Source organism: Populus trichocarpa, chromosome 5 (genome assembly GCF_000002775.5).
Source record: "Populus trichocarpa isolate Nisqually-1 chromosome 5, P.trichocarpa_v4.1, whole genome shotgun sequence".
Lineage (NCBI taxonomy): Eukaryota > Viridiplantae > Streptophyta > Magnoliopsida > Malpighiales > Salicaceae > Populus > Populus trichocarpa.
The window spans coordinates 20229095-20245012 of NC_037289.2; the positions used below are offsets into that span (position 1 = coordinate 20229095).

Genomic DNA, 15918 nt, shown 5'->3' on the forward strand with positions numbered 1-15918 from the left:
AGATGCAAGCCTGTGCTGAAGAAGCAAGAGGACAGTTGCCCCACATGAATGGCAAAGGGGGTGATTGTTGGGTTGTTGCCATTGCATGTGCATCAAATGGTTGGCACCAACCATTGACTATTGGCAGCCACCATTTTCAATGGTTAGGCAACCTACCATGCCTAACCTTGCAGCCATGTTTGACAGCAGAACAAGTGGAGCAGCACCATGGATGCCTATAAAAGAGGCATGATTTTAGAGAGCAAAGTTGAGAGTAAGAGAGGTGTGAGAATGTGAAGAGTATAGAGAGAAAGTGGAGAGCTGCAATGGCAGCAGCCTTGCTGCCATTGCAGCAGCTGCAAGTGCAGCAAGAGATCTGGGAGTTGAGTTTGAGTGAAGTGAGCCTCCTCCTCCATGTGTGTTGTAACCCTTTCTCTATCCATCTCTAATAATATTGACTTCTCCCGTGGATGTAGGCGGTTTTGCCGAACCACGTAAAATATTGTGTCAGTGTGCTTTATCCCTCCTATGAGCAAATATCAGTACACCCCCGGTCCGCGCATGGGGAGCCGGAATTCCCCAACAAGAATCAAGCATTAGAAGCAGCAGCAGATAAGAATTAACACGTGAAGAATATGACAGCAAAGTGTATGGCAATCCTAATGGCAGTAGAAAGATGGAGGCACTACATTGATCATTATCAGTTCATTATTAAAACTGGTCATAAGAGCTTGAAATTCTTATTGGAGCAGAGGACACACACTCTAATTCAGAGGAAAGGTTTAACCAAGCTATTAGAATATTTAAAGTATACAATCCAGTACAGAAAGAGAAAGGAGAACACAATGGCAATGGCAATGGCAATGACAGATGCCTTATCCAGGAGGGTCGAAGATGAAGCTAGTAATGATAGTGGAGAAGTTATGGATGGTTGTTTGACAACCATTTCTACAGTCAGTCCAGTATGATTTGATCAAGTCAGTAAGACCTATGAACCTATAAAGGGGATAGCCAATTTAAGAAGATTGTTGCTAAAAAGATGATTAAAAAGGAAAATTGGACTAAATATTCATTTACATGAGGAATTTTAAGACGTAAGAACAAAATTATGATTCGTTATCTCAGGCTCAGTAATGGTACAACTCGAGCTACCATTTAGCCATTAAAATGGCAGCATTTCATGCATTATATGGTTATCCTCCTTCAGCAATGAAAATGACAACTGCATCAATAGAAGCAATGAAGAGGTAGTTCAATAAATAACAAGCTTGGATCAATTGTTACAATCATGATTGGAAAAGGGCATGAAATGGGATGGAACAGATAGCTAACAAGAACATATCAAGAACATATCAGAAGGGGAGTTCTCAATGGGAGATCTGGTATATGTTAAGATTCATCCTTATAAGCAACCCAGCCTTACACTCAGGAAGAGTTTCAAGTTGAGTCCTAGATTCCATGGACCTTACAAGGTTATGCAGAAAATGGGAGAAGTCATGGCTTGTAAGCTGTATTTACCCGAAGGAGCTTGCATAATTCATCGTGTATTCCATGTCTCAATCCTTAAACGAAAGATTGGAAATAAAACAGCAACAAACTCAATCTTGCCACTGGCAGATGAAGGAGACAGATTCAAGGTCAGGGTTATGGCAATATTAGAAAGGAAGTTGATGAAAAATTAAAGGCAATTAGACAGTAGTGATAGGGTTAGTTCAGTGGTTAAAGAAATTACCCAAGCAGTTTTCAGAATTTAATGTGCGTTCTTGAGGAGAAGAATCGTTTGAGGAAGGCAGTTAAATGTTAGTTAGGAGATGAATAAGAGCATATGATGAAACGGTTTGTTAAATGTTAGTTGGTAACTACCAATAGCTAGTTAGACAGTCAGGGAAGGCAGTTAGAAGGCTGCATTGATTGTATACGAGTTTTGTGAAGGAAACGTAGGAATCAAACAATAAGATTTGAAACTTTGCAGATATTTTGTTAATTTTCTTTCTCTCTACAAATCCTTCTTAAACTACACTTTATATTATATTAAGGATATAATAAAAGATATTATTATAGCTTTCATTTAGATAATTGATTTTTTTATGATTTTATCTGTTAGAGACCATAACCGGAGTTTTTATTTATTTTTTATTTATTTTAACTTTTTAAGAAAAGGGAGACACATGTCAATTTTCTATTGGCTTCAATTTTTTTAAAAAAAAGTAAAAACTCAATTAAAAGTTTGAAAAAATAAAAACTAAACTTGTAATAAAAGAATCCCACTTTTTTTATTTATAGTTAGATTTTTTTACTTTATTTTCAAAATAAGAAATTATTATTTATTATCTATGATGGGTTTATTTTCTTTTCATAATATTTTATTTTCTAGATAATTTCTTATTTATTTACCATAGAAAAGGTTTGTTTTTATTTTATTTTGAAAAAATTTGTTACTTTATTTTTTTTACTTCATCATAAAGGATAAATTTATCAATTTATTGATGAAACATACTTGATTCAATTTATATATATATATATATATATATATATATATATATATATATATATATATTTTTTTTTTTTTTTTTCATGAAAATCTTGATTTTATTTGTTCAATATTTTATAATTTCTACATGAAACGTATTTCCTTAATAACTTTTTCTTTGGATTTTAAAAATTAAAAACAAAATCAGCTAGAAATATATTTTAAAAAATCAAGCATAAATAAAAAAAACCTAACAAAAAAATTGATTTTTTTATATATATTTTTAATCTTTTTAAAATAAAATTGAAAAATAATTTAAAGTAAATGAAAAATGAAAAACAAATAACCCAAAAATAAATTAATAAAAAATTTAGAAAAAACTTTGAACAAATGTTTTGATGTTTTTTATTTTTCTCAAATTTAATTTAATTTTTGTTTTTAAAGTTGTAAAAAATAATAATCCAACACATGTCCCATTCCTTTATAAAGTCAAAAATTATAAGTTTATATTATTGAAAAAATTATTAGAAGTGTTTATTTGAAAAGCAAGTCGGGGAGAGATTAGTCACGATCGGTAAAGGTAAGAGAGAAAAGAGCTCATAATGTCATAAATTAGCAAGGAAAAAAAATCAAAACCCTTTAAGGGCCCTTGGCAGACATGGCAATAAATCTGAGCACCCCACAGAGACCGATAATGACCCAGAGTATCAATGGAAAAAAAGAAGGCAAACAATTACAGAGAGAGAGGGAGAAGAAGAGTTATCATGTCTTGAAAATAACTATTTACACAAAGAATAAATCCAGAATTACAGGTCCAAACACGATGTTTAAGAATATTAAGCACGAACCAAAAAGCAAAACAGATAAAAAAAAAGGCAAAGATGGTCCTTTTATCTTCTCAAACAATTACAAACATATTCCCATTGACTGCTTTCCCCATCCCCGCAGAAAGGATAACACAGCCCTCTTGCCTAAAAGGAGAGCAGAATTGGAACTCCCCATAAGATGATTGTAAGTTCCTAATCAAAGAAAAATTCCTTCAGCGAGAACATCCAAACCCATGTTGATGACGCACTGGGATCAACAGTTAAATGAATTATCTAATCATCATTGGTATGGTTCCTTAGGAGTGGTAAAGGCTCTGCTTTCAGTGACTGTAGAGTTGGCAAGGATCTCGGGTGCAATTTCCCAGCTACCACTTCTCCTTCCCCAGCTTGAATGTCTAGTATCCGATCGAATCGTGGGGGCTCGATGATCTGAACTCAATGCTAAATCCACCTCTAATGTATTATGAGGAGGTGCGTTGCTCCCTCTGCTGCATATGTCCTCATCAATTTCTTCAACATTACGACGCTGGGAGATCTTCAATATATCTTCACCAATATCTAGGTCATCTTCAACCTTGGAACGTGGATCTCCAACAGAATCTTCTACATCTGTTTCCTGAGTGCTGGGCAATGTGGGTCTTTGTTGTACTTCCTCTTCAACAAAAGCCCTGAAGTTGTTCCTTGAAGGCTTAACCTTTGTGCAAAAGACTTCAAGAAAATTATCAAAACAACCACGGTTGTAGACATTGATCCTGCTGTCAGCTCTGTACCGGAAATTTTCATATGTAGTCTGTATAGAACAGAGTATTCATAGTTTTAGCTAATACAGGAGGGGAAAAGGAGTAATAACATAAGGGGAAAATCATAGTCTTGAGATGCTATAAGGGTGTGAAAGCAAATGCAAGCATCCCATCTTATATGTTGCACCTGATATTGTGGTGACCTTTAAAAATTTCAAAGAAAAAGAACAAATATTTGGCATCTTATTAGTATAGGGGAAAAAGATCTTGTTTAAGGAGTAGCCACCTAGTATTATGATCACTAGGAACGCTAACTGGTTAACAGGGATTCTATAGTACGAGATTGGTTACGCAAAAAGAAAGATATCACCCCCCCTTAAACGTCCTACATGAGATATGTTGTATTGCTGGTTTTATCTTAAATTGCTAAGGGTTTGTTGTATTATGCTACCGATGGTCTGCTTGTAATTCATACATACAAAAAAGGATAGGTAAATATAATTCCTAGGAAAAATATACTCCGGCCTTCTGCTATTTCAGTGGCCAAGTTTATTTTTTTCTCCACAGAGAATGTAGGTCATCTCAAACAGTCATCACAAAACCAATCATGCTTCTAATATTTCAGCACTTTATACCATTTTTTACAAGAAAATGAAAATATCAAGTCCACGATAATTGTGGTGGATGCAAACTACTATTGCTTTCATTTGATGCTTGTGTTCCTCCGGGCTTATCATTCTAAATGGTGACATCTTAAAGACTGCAAATATATTTCAATTGAACAGACTGTTGTGACCTCATAAAGACCATTAAAAAACTCCAGTCCGGCACTTAGACCAGAGTTTTGCCACCCTTTTTTAAGAAATGAGAATTGGTTGATTCAAATTTAATTCAATTAAGCAAATAACTGAAACCAACACATAACATCAGTCTTAAGGAAGAAACATACCTGGTTTGTTCCAATGAGGTACAAATGGAAGCCAGTAAGTCCACCAACAAACCATAGGGAAATAAAAGAATAGGCCATTAGAATGACAGACGCAGGAGATTCTTTCATTGCCTTCCAGACTGTGCTATGGTAATCATCCATCAAAACCTTAATGTACAAGGCTGAAATAGAAAACACGTAGATGCAAAGAAGAGTCGATGAAGAAACGAACATAAAGAAGTAACGGTAGTTGCGCTGCACATACAAAGCATAGTTAGCTTTTTGAGGACACTTACATAGGATGACAAATACCAAAAAAAGCTGAAGTTGTGTTAATATATATATATATATATATATATAAAAGAGGGTTAAAAAGCATACCAGTCCAATGCACTGGCCCACCCAGGGGCAATGATGATCAAATCGCTCCACACAATTGTTACAAATGGAGCAATGGGAGCAGCGAGGAGGACGGTAAAGCATGCATGTATCACAATACTTAACCCGAACAGGAATGCCATTAACCATAACTTCTTTTGTCCGTGGGAACTGGAGGCTCGGAGTTTGTCTTCCCTCAACTGACACTGAAGAATCATACCGAAACTCCTCTTCTGGAGGATGTGAATTACGTGGAATAATACCCGGGTCCCTGGCTGATGTGAGAAAAAGAAGAACCAACACCTGTCAATATCAGCCAGGAGATTAGTCCTAGCAATCATCCAAAATATACCACCACACTGCATAATGGATTTACTACATAATAACAACTGGGGGACATTATTTTGGGTTTGAGCCTTTCAATGTATTTGATCCAAGAAGGCATGCTTCCAAACCTACCCCATTTGAGTTATACACTGTATGTAAAGAAATTCTCAAAACCCAGAAGCAACAGCCTCAGGTGCATTGAACCGCGAATATTTTTCACTTGAAAAAACCCAGAAGATTGTTAAACTTTCAAGTTTCTACCATCAAATTCTAGAACAAGGTCAAGGATTATTTTAATTCAATTCCTACAGAAAAGTCACAGGGATGATTTATTGTCACCATGTTTTCACAACTAACAGCCTCTCGTATTGAGCCTGGCACTGTCAAGTACATGATTCATGCCACCCTGTGGTGCTTCAAAACCCATATACCATGGGCTTGAGAATTACATGTAAATCACTTTCTTCAAGTTATAAGAGATTATAAAACAAAAGAAGACTCCAGCATGACCACTAATAAAATGAGGCATCAGAATATTTATGGGAAGACCCTGAAAGTCATTGGACACTAACTATAATATAGTAGCCTACCATCTATCTTAAAGTGGGCACACTTGAGCACGTGAAATTCCCTATCAAAGAAATAGCACAATTTGTTCTATAAAATTCCTATAACAAGAACAATGTCATCAAACACCGAGGGGTTAAGCAAACTTACATATATAGTAAAGATAATAGCTACCACCAGAATCGCATACCCTGCATTGTCCGGTGAAAATTCATGGCGAAGATGCCTCACAACAAACACACAAAAGATTATTACAGGAACAATGATCAGCAATAAAGTGACAATCAGTGATCTAGCATCAGGTCCAAATATCAATCTCCCACCAAGGATGAACTTCTGTAGAGGATAGGCAAAAAAAATCAGATACTGAAAGTTTCGTGGAATGATCATTCTTAACTTTGACCAGAAGAATGAAACTTGACAAAGTAAAGCACCCAGAATAAAGAGAACATATTTATGCTTCCAATATTTGGTAATAGCATGTAAACAATCCAAGGTTAGCATGTAATTTATGAATCTTGAGCAATTGGTTTAAGAAAACAAATACGAAAAAATCCTTAAAGTAATCTAAAACTCCCCTCTTTCAAGCCTGCAAATTGTGTACAGATCAGAGGTCCTAGCACTCCTCCCAAAGAATAACAAGGTTGCAAGATCATCCACCTCAGATGCACAGGTACATGTCCAACTCATGTCAAACAAGATAATTTCACTGCTTAAGGACATCCGAGTAACATGATCAATGCTTTAATGAATCTATGGACCCACTGTTCATTCTTGCCAAGTTATTACAACTCAAGTGAGTGCTCCCTTACTATTGAAAATTATCCAACCAAACTATGGCATGAGAAATCATTATCTTAGTAAGTTGGTGGAGCCATAAATCCTACTCCAAACCTCAAAGGCACTTGCAACCCCCCCAGCAAGGCAACCATCAATTATCAGTGCCAGTAGCAATGCCACCAAACACGAACACTACTAAACATAATTGTAAACCTATCATTCCACCATTAACACTCCCGTCAAAATCTTTATACTACAATGTCACCAAGTTTAGATTCTAACTTAACCAAGTCACCCAGCTAGCCCACTGCATGAATTCTTGTACCGCCATAATTAAGGGAACATAAGTCCAGAATCTAAAAAGGTTTGAAAACGCACTCCATGGTTCTATTCATAGCCCTTGAAGCCATCCCCCAAATTAACAGAAAGATATGTACCCAGTGCCTGATTTAGTACAAAAAACAGTCAACTGTGACAAAAATAAAAGATATATCACCAAAAAAATCCCAGATTCCAGTTTCTTTCTTTCCTTTCTTTTTTTTTCCCCTTTAAATGGCATACAACTCTACAAAACCAAAAAAAGAAAGAAAGAAAGCTATACAAATTTTAATTCAACTCGGCAATAAATTAAAAGCTCAAAATAACAGAAAATCCAAGACTTTCCTTACTTCCTCCATTTTATCAGTAACCAAACAGAGAGCCACTTACACAGTAGTTTTTTAAGCAAAATTCTAAAGCAATCCCTAACAAAGAAACACAAAGATTCAAGCAAAACCCACAAGTTTCACAACAAATGAAACAAATCTAAACCAAACCCAGATGCTAAAACCACTTATTTACACAAAAATCAAAAATCAAAAAGAGTACGCAAAATAAAGTCTTACATTACTTCCTTTCCATACTTCGAACACGCGCTTTGCCATTACAGTAATCCACACGAGTCTCCTCCGCTTTTTTTCAACTACTACTAGTACTAGTACTACACAGGCAAATAGTCGAACACTTCCAGCTAGCTCTTGCTTCTTCTCTTCTCATTACAAAATTCATTCAAAAAAAAGAAACCCAAAAAAAATAAATCAATCTCACGTAAGCCATGACAGTACAATACACTAGACTCGGTTATTGAATTTTAAATAAAATTTGCTTTTGGGTTTTGGAATTTTTTTCCGCTCTGGGCCTCCTCTCTCTGCGTTTTTTTTTTTTTTTTTTTTTTGAGTGTTGAAATATAAATGTTTTTTTATCTAAACTGTAGGAGTACTTGTTATTTGTAATTGAAAAACAAATTAAAAAAAAAAAAGTGAAATTCTTGATTCACCGAGAGGAGTAAGAGGAGGATATACTTGAGATAATAAATAAAATCAAGTCATTAATTTCGTATTACCTGGCCTCTTAATCTAACGTCACATTTTCTGATCGGATAATTCAATTACTAATTTACCCTTACCTTTCAGTCTAGTGGGATTTTGAAATTCGCTTGCGACTTGCGAGTACTAGTTTTGTGCGAGGAAAGTACTAATTTGACACTCGCTTTCCTATGGTATAGTTGTGGGGTCATGATGATGAGGCAAAATATCACTGGTAATGAAATGCACTGTCCATAGAGTGTTTGTCAACTTTGTTCATGTGTTTAGATGTTTTTTTAAATATTTTTAAAAAAAATATTAAATATTAATTTAACATTTTTAAAGTGTTGATATTAAAAAAATATTTTTAAGTATAAAAATATTTTAAAAAATAATTTATACCAGAGTCTAAAACACCACAAATTATGGAATCAATATCTTTTAGATGCATTGTATCAATGTAGAGAATGCATCATTAAAATCATCCGAAAAGGATTTTAACATTATTTAATGTGCTAAGATAACTAAAAAAAAGATTTAATCTTGTTACATACAATATGGAACGAGGATATTACTTATTATTACCTAATATATTTGAAAGAGCTAGGGAGTAAATTTATCTCCTTCACTATTATATGTACAAGAAAAGAAAATGGGTGATTTTTTTTTTTTTTTTGCCTTTTCCTTATTTTTTTTAGCTTTTTTTTTTCGCTATTTTATCATTTAACATTTTTTAATTTTAAATTTATTTTCATAAATTATTTTAATTTATTTTATATAATGTTATTACAGTCTCAAACAAGCATTCTTATATTTGGTTTGTAATTTATTTTAAAAATATCTGTTTTTGTTATCATATAATTAAGATAATTTTTTATAAATAAACTAAATTTAGTGGAGTCCATCATCCAGATCATGAAATTAACAGGTTAAATCATAAATCTTGAATCCATCTAATATGTTAACATCTCAATATTAAAAAATAAGTTATCTTCAATTATTTTTTAAGTTAACTCATGTTTTTTTAACGATTATTCAGGTTATTTTTAGACCATTCAAGCTCATTAGATTATGTTAAGATAACTTCTACATGGTGTGATTTTAAACTCGAACTAGACAATGAATCGGGTCAATAAATTTCAATATTAATCTATTTAATTAAATTTAATAACAATGTCAAATAGTTTTATATATCCAAATAATTTTTTATTTAATTTTTTTTATTCAAACGCAGGCCTACAAATTAGGGGTGATGATTTTCTGTTTGGTTTAGTTTTTATCAAAAAAATAACCAAAACCGGCTCAAACCGACCGGTATCGGTTCGGTTATTTGGGAAAAAACCGGTTCAAGCCGGTTTGGCTCGGTTTTTCCCGGTTTGGCTCAGTTTTTTTTCGGGGTTTTTTGTTCGGGTTCGGTTCGGTTTTTTCGGTTCCAAGCTTATAAAACCGAACTGGTCGGTTTTTTCAAAATTCCAGTCAGTTTAATTGGTTTTTTTTACGGTTCGGTTTTTTTGATTATTTTTTTTATTTTCTCAGTTTAATTGATTTTTTAAATTTTTTGCTCACCCTTACTCTACATCCAGTTATTTATCTTAAAAAAAACAAAACTGAGCAGTATATGAGTTGGGGTGGGGGGGACTTTTTAAGAACAGGAAATGTTGAGGGTAAAAACGACAAATAAGAATAATTTATGATGATGTTGTAACGTGAGATTATGGAATGATTAACAGCCTGGCTAGAAATGAGAAAGATTCTTAGGGATGCCATTTCCCTAAAACTACATGATGCTCTCTTTCCAAGACCAGGACCAGAACCAGAACCAGAACCAGATATTGTTCTGATTCAACCCGTGTTTAACTATTTTAATTATGTCATTGCCCATTCGTGTTTGAAGGGAATAATTACCAACCTCTTTCCTCGTCTTTGTTTTTTCTCACCTTTTTCTTCACTATTATGCATGCTTTTGCCCTTTTAAAAGTAATATTTGGATGTATAATAGGAATTATTTTTTAAGTGTTTTTATTTAAAAATACATTTAAATATTTTTTTAAAATTTATTTTTGATATAAAAAATAAAAAAAATAATTAAAACTAATAAAATAATTTAAAAATATAATTGGACCGCTACCTCAAATAAAACTTAAATACCATGTACATCATGTACTGTGGCTGGCATTCAATTCATTGCCTCCAATACGCAGACACAATTAATACATACTAGGTAGTGTATTTGAGGTGTGATTAAAAGTAATTTTAAAAGTAAATTTGGATTGAAAGGTGTTAAATTGATTTTTTTTTTTAGTGTTTTTTTGAATAATTTTACTGTTAAGATGTTTAAATTATTTAAAAGTATTTTCTTTAAAACATTACAAAGCTCACACTTTATTAAAATAAAAGTGTATTTCTAATTAATTTTTTTTAGTGTTTTTTTTAAATATATTATTTTAATATATTTTTAAATAAAATATATTTTTAAAAATATCCGCTATCATGATATTAAATTGATTTTAAAAAATAAACATTCAATTCACTGCCTCCAGTACTTGGAAAAAAATAGTCGAGAAGCAGAAATGAGTTCCCAATGTTTCTGACGATGTCAAAGCTGCCCGCAGTACGAATCGTCTCTCGGGTAGATATTAGTGCAACCCTCACTTATGCTGTCCACTTTGATTTACATTTATGTAGCCTGGAACATTTTTCTTCCTCGTGTGTCTACATTTATACATGTAATATTTGATAACAAGTCATTATTTATCTTTAGGCTCATTTGTTATTCTATTTCAAAAGTGTTTTTTTTTTAAATAAATTTTTTTTTAAATTAATATGTTTTTGGTGTTTTTATATCATTTTAATGCATTGATATTAAAAATAAATTTTTAAAAATAAAAAAAATATTATTTTAATATATTTTTAAATAAAAAAATATTTTAAAAAACAATCAAATTCTCACTCCCGAAACATTATTGTAGCTCGCACGATGTTTTTTTCAGATTGACTTTTGCTCGCAATTATTTATTTTCAATGCCCAGTAAAGCTCTCTAGTGTACAGATTTGATTAAGTTTTAATTACCGTGCACTTGAAGCAAGCACGGGATTTATGATTTGGAAATCTGTAGAATCCACACGCACGCTTCCCAAAGACTCGAGTGTTTAACCCATTGTATCTTTTGACGAGAGATGCCTTTAAAGGATAAACCTGCTAAGTTCTTAGTGCTGAGCTTCGAGCAAATAATGGAATCCGAGAGTGAGCCCAAGGGCCAAGCGCTGATAGACCTCCCAGCGGCTCCTATGAGCCTCCAGATCCATGTTGACAAATGCAGACTAAAAACAAACATCCAAATATGGTGTTCATGCTTTTACTACAAAGATTGATCAATTTCTTTCGAGCAATGACCATACTATTCTACATGGGGAAAAAAAACCTGACCAAGGATGTGACAAATACTTTAGGAATTAGGGACATGTGTATTTCTTGAAAAGTAATTTTCAAAAAACTATTTTTTAAATTTTTTTGTGTTTATTTATCATTAAAAAAATTGATCAACGGAAAACATTTTCCGGTCAAAGGAAAATTTAGCTTGGTTTCCAGGAAAGTGTTTTCCTGAAAAATTTGAACGGAAAACACTTTCCGAAAGTTGTGAAAAATTAAGAAACGTTATATTATTTGCTGATTTTATCAAATTTGGTCCTCAAACTTTTGATTGCTATATATATTTTGTTTTGAATATTTATTTTTCAATTTCATCTCTTAAAATTTAATTTTTATACTTTGGTCCTCATTTTTATAATTGTTATTTGCTTTTTCCTTATCATTTTTTTATTAAATTTTTTTATCTATCAAATTTGATCCTTATTATTTTGATTGTTACTTATTTTATTTGAAATAATTTATGAAATGTTAATTATTATTATTTTAATTTCTTCATCTTTCATTTTTTTATTTGATCTCTATTATTTTGATTATTATTTATTTTATTTGAGATAATTTATGAAATTATATTTTTTTTCAATTTCATTCTCATTCAACTTTTTAATTTGTAAGATTTGTTTCTCATTATTTTAATAAACTTGAGAAAAATAAAATATTAATAAGTTATTTTCCAGCTCATTTTCCATGACATAACCAAATACTGGAAAGTATTTTCCAACTTATTTTTCATTACACTACCAATCATCAGAAAATAATTCACTTTCCCGGAATTCACTTTTCAAAAAGAAACTACTTTCCAGCAAACAAACGGGGGTATGAACTACAGCTTTGACATCTAACAATGACTCCCGCGACAATTTGTCCATCACAAACAAACACACGCGTGACCTCTTGAGGAAAAGAATGTTGCGATCAATCGACTGACACAACATAAGAGAATTTTTCACCACCACATAACATGTCACTCACCGCTTAAAAAGCGTGGAACCTTCCACGCGCCTTCGCATGTATGGAATGTGCCTTGCAGGTTTGAATTGTTATTATTTTTACATTATTGTAAAGTTTGATTTACCTCACTATTTATTCAACAATAAAAAAAAACTCAAATGAAAATACAAAAAAGTCCCCAAAAAAACATAAATAATTTTTTAAACCGGTGGTAATTTAGTAAATTTAATGTGTTCTCAATATTCAATCTTTTTTTGATTTTTTATATGATAAACTTATCATTCTATCCATACGATTATAACAAAAGTACCCTAATAAAAATACAAAAATACCCCTAAAAATACTTAATTAATTTTGAAACCGAGGAAAATTTAGTAAAATTATTGTGCTACAAAATATGAAATCTCAAAAAAATACCTAGAAACCAACTATTTTTTTCCTTTTCTTTTAAGGGTAGTGAAGATATTTTACTATTAAAAAAAGAGAGAGAGACTTTTGCAACGGAAAACAAAAAAAAAATGACAAATGGATCACATGGAAAAGATCATTTTACCCGTAATTTAAGTCTTTTTGGTAAAAGAAGAAAATCACCAAATCACTATTACAATCCACGATAATCTTTTTCTAGTACTACACAAACCCCCCCTCATGGACTCCTTTCTTTCTTGAAAAATTTATGGAGTAATAATAAGCACGTTAATTTTCTTTTTTTTTGGTCATAAGCATGTGTTTTCTTTGTGTAATTGATTAATTAATTAAGAAAAACTAAACAAGTAGGCAATTTCATGTTGCATCAATTGTTGATGCAGACTTGATAGCACTATAGATTCAAACAATGTCAATTTTTTTACCTTGAAACGTTGTTTTATTAATCATTTCATGTTTATTTTATTGGTGATTTCCTTAGATAGTTTGTTTCGACGAGTTTGTTGTATATTTTTCGGGGGTAAAATGAATTATGTCATTTTCCTCGGAAATAATTTTTTGAAAGATTGTTCTAGTTTTTTGTTTTCCAAGAGATCAAAACTCAAGGGACTGTAATTAACAATTAGGGGAAAATGCAGCCCTTAAGGGAAGAAAAATATAAACTATAAAATTCAAAGGGAGGAGAAAAAAAAAATAGAATAACAAGAAGAAAAAATGGTTATTGGTGTCATGCTAGAGAAAAATAGTTGCTACTGCCACCGCCACCTAAAATGGAAGCCTTAATCTAGACACTTTCAAAGACACCATGAAGACCATCTTTGGAGGCTAGATGACACTGCATGCACCGCACATTATGGTGGGTCCTCTCACATGCTAGCACGTGTTTTTCATGCTCTAGTTATTTTTTGCCCATTTCATTCAATTTAGTCATTGCTTATATAAAAAGAACCTTCAATTGAGTCTTGAATTTCATCTCACCCGAGCTCAAGCCCTTTTCTTCTAATTTATTCTCTAATTATCTAATAATAATTCAGTTTTGGCCTGAATTTCATCCAACCAAAGTTTAATAAAGGCCCAACTATAAAGAATAAAGGAAGGGAAAATGAAAAAAAAAAACCAATTGACCAATTAGGTTAGCATATTGCGATAGCCCATGACCTAGGTCATAGATTTGACGTTTAACTTGGATTGACCATGGTGATTAACTTTGTCTCCTCCTTGGTATTAAAATAAAAAAAATATCATCCTGATTTTTCAAGGCAAACACATATTTTTATCAGTTGTTTAGGTTGTCTTTAACCTTAAAAAATCAACTTAGTCACATCAAAATAACTCACATGCAATCATCTAGACAAACAAAGCTATATCCACCTTTTGCCCATTTAAAAAAAAGGAGAAAAAATGAATGGTGAAGTGCGAGCTCATCTTCTTTTTAATAGGCCAGGTGCAATGACCCACCCAAACCTAGACGGCTAGCCTTTTTTGGCTTTTATATACATGTTCTTTAATTTTAACTAAAATTTATTCAAATAAATTGATTACAAATATTCTTGAGATATTATTTTATTGAATATCTTTCAATTTTCACTTTGCTTTCTAGTAAAATAATAGCATTCATTTTATAATATTAAAAAACACTTATTTTATACAACCTTTCATGTGATTATTTTTCTGCACATGTCTATTTTTATGATGGTGTAATTAAATAAAAACAATTTAAAAAAAAGTTAAAATGACACTTGTTTATTTTTTTTAATTCAAATAAGGTTTTGACCCGCTAGATCAACTGAATCACATCGAACCAACTTCCTATTAATTTAATTTGAAACCTGAGAAAAAAAAAGAGTTAAGTCATGGGGTTTCTAGGTTGACCCACTAGGCCTATCTAAGTTTAATAATACTGTCAAAAAATATTTCAAGACAATGTGTGAGTGATGTATTGTTCTTATAATATTTGTGTCAAAATTATCAAAAAATTTTTTTAATGAAAAGTACTCGTGTGATTATGATAATATGTTGTCTAAAAAACATATATTCAAGTAAAGAAAATGTCAAAAAAAAGTGTGTTAACGAGACAAAGGAGTTTTAATTAAAAATATATTTTTTAATTTTTATTTTAAATCATCCATTTTTTTTCACAATTTTTTATTGCTTTAGATTTTTATTAAACAAATAACATGGAATTAAAAAGTCATATTTCTTAGATAAGAAATACTAATAAGAAAAAGAAAAAGAAATTATACCAACATATTATTTTATTTTAATACAATTAAAACTACTACTCTTTAAAAAAAATCATGTCATATAATTTAATAAAATTTGTTTGAATGACTCCTCATGATAGAAACCATATATATTTTAATTTATATTTATATCTCAACTTCTTAACTTAAATATCACCCGGCAATGCACCACATTATTAAACAAAAGACATATTTAGTACGTGTATATTATTATGGTGCATTGTGTTTTTCACCGGTGTTTGTTTTGTATTATAATATAATATATTTTTTTGAAAAAAATATACTAAAATAATATTTTTTAGATTTTTTTTTAATATTAATACATTAAAATTATATAAAAAAATAAAAAAATAATTTAATATTATTCTATACTAAACATATTTTTGAAACACAAACTACCACAAATAAAAATACAATGTGAAACAGCCTCGTGATCTTTATTCATCATTAACAACTTATTCTAACATTTCAGTTTACCATTTAAATTTTATTCATGCTAAAAAAAAGACAAGTTGACAATGCCTTTATATTT

The 15918-nt window shown here is 31.5% G+C and overlaps 1 protein-coding gene across 2 annotated transcripts; it reads right to left on the minus strand.

Moving 5' to 3' along the window:
- Positions 1 to 3214: 3214 nt before the first annotated feature.
- On the minus strand, positions 3215 to 8231 carry LOC7492478 (protein S-acyltransferase 8). Of its 2 annotated transcripts, XM_002307473.4 has the most exons (5): positions 7881 to 8229; positions 6367 to 6552; positions 5326 to 5625; positions 4966 to 5199; positions 3215 to 4066 (listed from the first exon to the last, which is right to left on the minus strand). In XM_002307473.4, the coding sequence occupies exons 1-5, from the start codon at positions 7917 to 7919 to the stop codon at positions 3557 to 3559; spliced, it is 1269 nt and encodes a 422-aa protein (XP_002307509.1). In that variant the 5' UTR covers positions 7920 to 8229; the 3' UTR covers positions 3215 to 3556. The 2 variants fall into 2 exon arrangements, with proteins under 2 accessions (XP_002307509.1, XP_024458149.1); XM_024602381.2 differs by lacking the exon at positions 6367 to 6552 and having other exon boundaries at positions 7881 to 8231.
- Between the last annotated feature and the right edge of the window lie 7687 nt (positions 8232 to 15918).